This window comes from Arachis ipaensis, chromosome B10, assembly GCF_000816755.2.
Source record: "Arachis ipaensis cultivar K30076 chromosome B10, Araip1.1, whole genome shotgun sequence".
Classification (NCBI taxonomy): domain Eukaryota; kingdom Viridiplantae; phylum Streptophyta; class Magnoliopsida; order Fabales; family Fabaceae; genus Arachis; species Arachis ipaensis.
In genome coordinates, this window is record NC_029794.2 from 127,589,732 (window position 1) to 127,598,473 (window position 8,742).

Below are 8,742 nucleotides of genomic sequence, written 5' to 3' on the forward strand. Positions count from 1 at the left end.
CCCTAGCTATGACTCTTACGACCGCAACCGGGACCGCCGCCGTGATCGCCGCCGATCAACTTCACCTGAGCGTAGAAGCCCTAGGCCTACCGCCTACAACGACGGACTTCCTAACGGCGACGTCCTACCGAAGAAATTCGGCCGTCGTAGCGGCGGCTCGTACCTAGACCGTGACCGCCGCCCGGATTCTGATTCTGACGAGGAGCTGAAAGGATTGAGCTTCGAGGAGTACCGGAGGCTGAAGAGGCAGAAGATGCGAAAGTCGCTGAAGCATTGCATCTGGAACGTCACGCCGAGCCCTCCTAGGCGCGAGAACGAACAAGAATCGGAGGAAGAAAGAGCTGAAGAGATCACTGTGAAATTTGGTGTTGAAAAAGGCGATTCGAGCGACAAGGAGGTTAAACCTAGCGAAAAATCCAAATCTGAACCAAAATCGGAGAAATTTTCCGAGTCGGAAGCTGAATCAGATGACTCGCGTTCGAGGAAAAAGAGGAGGAGGGTTTCTGGTTTGAAACGCAGGAGAAGATCGAATAGCGATAGTGAATCCGAGGAAAATGAATCCGATTCAGAGGATAGTGAATCTGAATCAGACGATTCAATTTCAAGGAGGAAGAGAAAAAGAAGTTCAAAATCGAAGCATAGGAGAAGGAGAGAGTCTAATAATGATAGTGAATCAGAGGGAAGTGATGCTGAAGAAGAGGAGCGCAAAAGTAGGAGGGGTAAGAGGAAGAGTGGTAAGACCAGAGGGAACAGAAAGAAGAGAAGGTATAGTGATTCTGATGAGAGTGAAGAGAGCGAAAGCCATGATTCTGCTTCTGATTCTGACGACAGCGGAAGGAGAAAGAGGAAGCATTCTTCGCGGTCGAAGAGAAGCAGAAGAGAAAGAAGAAAACGAAGAAGTAGAAAATCTGAATCAGAAAAAGAGGTTTCTGAATCAGAAGAGGAAAAGGGTTTTGGTGATGCAAAAAACAAAGCAGTAGTTGAAGAGGTGATGAAAACAGAGGTGGATCCCGAGGCTTTGAAATTGAAGGAACTATTTGAATCTCAGAAGAAACCGGCTTTAGATAATGAACCCGCTGTAGGGCCAATGCCTTTGCCAAGGGCAGAGGGTCATATAAGTTATGGGGGAGCCCTTAGGCCCGGTGAAGGTGATGCAATTGCACAGTATGTTCAGCAAGGGAAGCGTATCCCACGAAGAGGTGAAGTGGGTCTTTCTGCAGAGGAGATTCAGAAGTTTGAGACCCTTGGTTATGTGATGAGTGGTAGCAGGCATCAGAGGATGAATGCCATTCGTATTAGGAAGGAAAACCAGGTTTATAGTGCCGAGGACAAGCGTGCTTTGGCTATGTTTAACTACGAGGAGAAGGCCAAGAGGGAGCACAAGGTTATGGCTGATCTGCAGCGGCTCGTGCAGCGCCACATTGGGCAGGATGTTGGCCCAACTCATGACCCTTTCGCTGCAAAAACCTCGGATGGTGCTGATGCTTGATTTCTTTCATGCATGGTCAGCTAGTTTTACTCTTTATCTTGTAGTTTGTTGCACTTTTAGACTATATTTTGATTGTGCTAGCTCCATGTTTTTTCACCATTTGTTGGTATGTGTAGACTTGGAGAATGAGGACAATGTTTATCCTTCTAGTGAATTTGTATGGAATTCCTTTATTGGTAGGTTATATATGTCACAATTGCAATTTTGCTTAGTATGTTACTACTACTATTGAAATGAGTTTCTTTTGATGCCTCTGATTGCTTGTTGGAGAGAATGGACTTTGTAGAGAGCGGTTACTGCATGTTAACTTTAAATTCTTCTTAGTTTTATATCGGCCTGTTTAATTTTTTTTTTTTGGTGAGTCATTTGGATTACACAATTCCAAGTTTTCCTCTGGTTTTTAACTGCTACTGCTGGTGTTATTTATGCATTTGGTTATGGTATAATAATGATATGCATTTTCTTGAACATTCTTCTCCATTGGACTCTTTAAACTCAGGACCAAAACAGTGGTATTGTTTAATAGGCATTTTCTTGACTAAATATATTGGGCAACTTAAGGTTTTCTCCTGAATTTTTAGATGTCATTAGTTCATCATAATAAACATCCGTTGTAGATTTAAATAGTTGTAAAATGTCTATTTTACCCTTATTAAAAGTCATGGTTTTTTCTTCCAAATCCCTATTCCACCCCCACCCAAATGGCTCCCTGATTTTTCCCTCATCATATTCTCCCCCTCCTCCTCCTCCCCCCCCCCTCTCACCCAACAAAAAAAAATCATCTCTCCTCCTCCTCCTCCGGCATCGCAAGGATCTAGGAAGTAAGAGTTTGAGATAAAAGCTTTTCCTCTATATTGTCCCTTGTGGCATTCTTAATGCAAGCATTGTGACGGTATTGTTGCTGGGAGAACGGTCTAATAGGTAGTGGCTAGACTGGAGGTCATAAGCAGTGAGGATGTTGAAGGGCAGGAGGGGTTTGGCACCATGGAGAGTAGCACAGGGTTTGACAATTTCAGTGGTATGAAGGTGGTTGTGGCAGCAGTAGTGAAGTTTTTAGTTACATTCGGTTGTTAAATGCTATTTCTACATACTCTCTGTTGTTTTCGGTTGCTGTTGGTGGGGGCGACCAGCCGCCGGGGGTAGCGGTGTTGTGGAACAGCTGATCGGGTGGGTTTTTCTGCTGGTGCTAGTGGTGGGTTGGGAGGCAGTGGGTGTGATGGTGATGGGTGGTAAGGGGAAGGGTAGTGAGTATTTTGTACAAACGTAACTGAGAATATGAGAATTGTTTGCACATGCAGTAGGTTGATGTAACAATCAAAACTAAAGTGTGTATGTGCAAATATTAAAGTGCCACAAGAGAGGTCCCTATAGTCTAATAAATTATATAAACACATCCAGCAATGATACTTCTCCATTGATTTATTGATCAAACTGAATGAGCTCGCCATAATCTCAGTACAATGGCATAATACAGATGAACCTTCGAAATGTGTCTTGAAAGTTGAAACAAATAGTTAATATTACTTATTTCTGTTTATACTTTTTTCGAAATCTTAACGTGTCCTTAAATATATTTTGGTGACAGCTGCCAAAAGTTTATGTGCCGAAGTACAAGAATGAAGGAGAATTTTGGCTCTCAGTGTGCAACACAATTCTTTTTATTGGTATTGAGGCATGTAATAGCCATTGGGATGTTTTGGCTGAAAATGCTTCATCTGTCATATGCATCGACTATTCCGTTTCTGCGTCCCCTTCCTCTTTCGATTCTCACGTTCAGTGAATATTGCTAGAAATGGTTCTTGTTCCTTATGTTAAAATACTATCCCTCAGTGGTAAGTTAATGCCCAATAATCAATGTTGATTTTTATGGTCTTTTATTGTTATAGTTGCATGAACATATGTTATCATAATTATGCATCATCTAGTTAAGTTTAAGAGGTAATTGGGGGTGATTCTACATGTCCTGAAAATATCTTGCCAGGAATAGTTGCTGTATATGTGGCATATTTGTGTGGCATGATAGATATCATTCATGTTTTCAACAATTTAAATTACTCTATCGTATTATGCCACTTAATTAGTAAATAGTTTTAGCAAACTTTCTTGTTCGGCAGTTTTTTTCTTTCTTTTTTTGTTAGAAGCAAGATTACTGATAAGCATTACATTTTTACATGATTGTCATTGAATTGACTTGTGAAGTGTTGTAGTAGTACTCAGCAAATCTTGGTTGCCATCGGTTTTTGGCCTAGATTAGAAAACAGTAGTTGATTGACGACAAAGGTACCGAGAACTAACAATTAAAATTGCAGTCCCAAGGTCCCAGTTAGTTCTAGGCATTGATGCAGATGGAAAGTCAGCACATGGGAAGATTATGTTATCTCGCCTATAGTTTAATGATGTTGATAGGGAATTTATTTTTAACTTTTGAATGAGACTAGTGAAGGGAAGCCTTGGAGCAACGGTTGAATTGTCTGTGTGACCTTAATGTCACGGGTTCAAGCTGTGGAAACAGTCACTGATGTAAATATCAGATTAGATTGCGTACATTACACCCTTTGAGTGCGGCCTTTGTCCGGACCCTGTGTTGACGTGGGATGCTTGTGCATTGCTGCCTTTTGAATGAGACTAGTGGCTTTAATTGTTTGCACTAGACAACTAGTGCTCTTTAAATATGTTGTTTCATTGTATATCATAGATTTCTGGATAATTGACTTGGTTTGTCATTTAGGTGTCACCTCCTTGTAGTTGTTTTGGCTTCATCGATATTGTGGTTATCCTGACAATCTGTGAGTAGCTTTTGCAGTATACCATGAATGTAAAAATGAGTAAACTCCCAACTTGGTCCCGACAAACTTTGCGTTGGTAATCTCTTCTCCCACTATTGAAAAAAAAAACATATAATGTCTCCTATGTGTGTCTGTGATTTTGTAGGGGACAACTAATTTGTCACTCGGAATGTCAAATTTGTCATTTTAAATTCTGAAGGATCATCGGTCCCGTGGTTTCCGTAGTTAGAAATCTCAAGTGTACTAAAAAGTGGTGATTGACGAGATTGATCAACACACAAATTGCTATAAACCGAGTTGGGGATTTACTCGCAAAATATACGCAGTGTTTCCTTATGCTTAGGAAAGCAATTTCTCGCAGCTTCTGCTTTTAAACCGAGTTATTGTCCTTCAGCACTGCTTCGCCTTTTGTGTTCTTATGAATTTCATCTTCTTCTGCAGCGAATGAGCATAACATGTTTAACTAAGGTCACTACTCTCTTTCCATACCATCAGTTGCAACAGCAAAGCTGCATCCGGGTACTACCAGAATACCAGTGTATCATCAAATTCATGATTTTGCTGAGTTTCGAGTTGTTGGACCTTGGTGAGTGGCATGTCTGTTGTTTTCTTTGAAATTGGCAGGATTGAGAAATGCTTGTAATGGGTATGGAAAAATTTTGATGAGTAATTATTACCTACCCTTGATTGTCAGATGTTACATTGAAAAGAATGACATGACTAATTAACTTTGTAATGAAAACATGGTATAAGAAAACTTGTGAAAATGTTAAAGTAGCATTTGAGAGTGAGATTTGTTAACCAAAGTATTTCAACCTAATAAGATGGTAGCTTATATTGCCAAACCAAATTGATTCTTTGTTGTAGATGCTTGCACATTACTACATTAGTTACTGTTTGGAAACAATACATAACAGAAGGATTATTGCCATGATTTTTTTTTTTTTTTGGTATTTATTACCATGAATTGTGATTTCTAAAACCTTTGAAAATATAAGGAGTGCATATTGTCATTCTTAAATTGATAATATTACTCCTGATTTAGAGATGTTATTTTGCAAGATAAAGTACATCTACAAAAAATCACCAAATAAAAAAGGAAGTACATCTACAAAGAGATTTTATTAAATTGAGATTTGGGAGTAATACTATTCACTTCTAAAATACAATATTGCTAAAATCTAAAAGTTTTAAGTAAAAGTTAAGTTTTATTTGTGGTTCCGGGGATTGCAAGGATATTCTAGAGTCGTAAACTAAATAAGATACAAAAGCAATGGCTAAATCTAGCATCTAATTTCTCAAATAGTATTGATCATTTGATTATTTAATATCACTTCCAATGACTTATAATTTATATAGAATTATATATAATAATATAAAATTTAATTTTAATATATTATCAATATAAAGTAATTTTATATATATATTCAATTAAATAACTTCATATCAGTAAAAATAATTATTTTATTACATAAATAATTATTTAAAAAAATAAATATAATTAAATATATCGTATAAAATGTTTTAATCTATCAGTCCATTAAAATTAAATTCAATAACATAACGTAAAGTAGACAGTGAAACTTTGTTGGCATTAATCTAAACTTGAGACATGAAATAGGTGAATCGCTCAAGTTGAAATAAGTTATGTATTCTTGAGCCGATTTCGTAAGAAACTTAAATACTTGAAAGATGAAAATATTTTAGTCTTCTAGAGCCGATTTCGTACACAATATAAACTCCCAAGTGAGATAGAGACAATAGAATTCTTAAAGGCCTTCCACATGGCAAAAGGGCATTGGAAGCATTTTAACTTTTATTTATCGGAGTCTCGCTTTTTATATTTATATGAATAGTTAGAAATTTATTTATGATGAAATCATATAAAACAGATGAGAAGATATATTCCCAATTATTACCTTTCATGTAAGACTTTTGATATTTTAAGTATTAAATTAGTTATTTGTATATAATATATATTAAAATATAAAATATATATTAAAAATATGGTAATTTACATAAATAAAATTATTGAAGGAAAACGTTATGCAAATATAATATTGACAAATTCTAGACGCAAATGCAACAAATGCAATTGTATGTAATCCGCTACATTCTGTAGTGGAATCCAGATACACGTAATCCGCTATATCCTTTGGTTGAGAGCATACATAACATAAACTGCTAGATCCTGTAGCAGTTTATGACCAATTTTGTGAAAACATAATCCGCTACACCTTGTAGCGGATTATGAGAAGAGTAGCTTATTATATAAACTTGTGTAATAGTAACAATCAATGTAGCAAAACGAACGAATTGGTACAAAATGTAATCGTCATTTGTAATAAATCGTACGACCAATATAATTTTACATACTCAAAATTTTCATGATTTCTATATTTTAATTTTTTAAATTTTCTCTTTTATGTTTCAGTATTTTTTATTACCAACAATGATATGTTTTTCACTTGTATATGATTTTTTATCTATTCAAATTAAAAAAAATAACTTGACATATTTAAATTTATAAGTATTCAATTGTACTCCATTATATTTTTTTTTTCACTTTTTTTTTACGTTTCTTTTATACTTTGTTAATTAATTAAAAAATATATAAATTTTAGATATATTAATCTTAGGATATATTAATAGGTCTCGTACGAGCTACTACTAGTAGAATAGAGTTAATCCTAATGGTTGTTGATGACAACATCGAAAATAATCTTGGATTTATTTTTGTTTTTGTTTCTTTATTTTTCTGTTTTTTTATTAATTATTTTTTCTCTTTGTTGCTCCACTTAGTTGTGTTGAGCTCATTTCTTTAAAAAAAAATTTACTTTATGCCTATTCATGTGTAAATGTTGCAGCATTAAAAATCCTGCTAAATGTCATCACCCCTACTTATTACAGAGATAAGATATTCTTTGGTTCTTTAAAAAAAAAATCAAACTTAATAAATAAAATTATTACATATTTTTAAAGTTAATATAGACTAATAGCCTTATATATTAATTAATATCTACATTTTAAAAACTATTATAATATTTTAAATTTTAAATTTAAAAACACCTAATCTTTATTGTAATATTTTTAAATTTTAAAAGTTATTTTATTAAACGCATTTATTGTTATTTGTGTTTATTAAAAATTATTTTTAATTTAATTTATCAAATACATATGCCTACAACTTTTAAAAAACTAGTTTTTAAAAGTTAGCTTTTACAATAATGTATTTTTGCAAATGACCATTACATTTTGTATCAATTCGTTTATTTTGCTACATTGGTTGTTACTATTACACAGGTTTATATAATAAGCCACCATCCTCATAATCCGCTACAGTGTGTAGCAGATTATGTTTTCACAAAATTTGGTCATAAATCGCTACAGGATGTAACGGTTTATGTTATGCATGTTCTCAACGTAATTCGCGAGAGAGTATAGCAGATTACGTGCATCTGGGTTTCGCTACAGGATTCCTGTAGCGGATTACATACAATTGCATTTATTGTATTTGCGTTTGGAGTTTGTCAATGTTGTATTTGCGTAATGTTTCCTTCAATCATTTTATTTATGTAAATTGTCCTTAAAAATATATAAAATAATAAATATATTTATACACAGGTATAGTAGATTGAGTTTTTGTATATACATTATTTTTTTTATGAATTTTTTTCTCATCCTAATAACCAACTAATTAATTATTAGTCATTCTTTGCAAAGCTAGATGAAGTATATTCCATTATGCTGGAAATTGATTCTAAAAGATAAAATAAAAAATGGCAGCATCAGAGCCTTGAGAAAAACCTTAAATATATGCCACTGACTAATTTATTATCATGATGCTTAGCTTGTTTGGTGATCAAGCTTCTAATCAATATTTTAAGAAGATAAACAGAAAAAGTCGTTTTCTTTGAGGTAGTTAATATCTAAGGATGATCATAGATATTAAATAAACTGCCAAAAGGCAAAATTTGTAAGTATTTGAAGTTCTCTGTCTCTTTCTTTGGTGTTACCATTTGCTTCATTTTATTTATATCTTTTTGTTTCTTCTATTGACCTTTATATTCTTTCTTCTTAGATTACTTTTTATTCCATTTTCTTCTATTGTCTTTAATTCATCATTGTAAAATTATTGGTGTGTCAAAAATTATCATACTAAATTCTTGCAATGCCGATTCATTTACAACTTGAACTTTCTTATTTTTTTTTCTAAGTCTAACTTTTATTTTTTATAATTCATATAAAGTAAAACATATTTTGTGTAGAGTTTTTCAATAGAAAATTAAATATGCTTTTATCATTCAAGAAATTCTCAAGGGAAAAAAAAAGTCTCATATTTATATCTTTGCAAGAAAAAGTTGCACAAAAGTGTGAAATTTGGTAGATACATAAATTGCAGGTAAATATATTTACATTAACATCGTTTAATCTAAAATATAAAAAAATAAAACTTTAATTTTTGCT

General features: G+C 33.9%; 1 protein-coding gene across 1 annotated transcript; it reads left to right on the forward strand.

The window, feature by feature from the left end:
• LOC107623124 (NF-kappa-B-activating protein) lies at positions 1 to 5,120 on the forward strand (the record flags this gene model as incomplete). Its single annotated transcript, XM_021114310.1, is given in 2 exon segments — positions 1 to 1,504; positions 4,717 to 5,120. A coding segment is annotated over 1 exon segment (1,489 nt), but the record flags the coding sequence as incomplete, so codon positions are not given.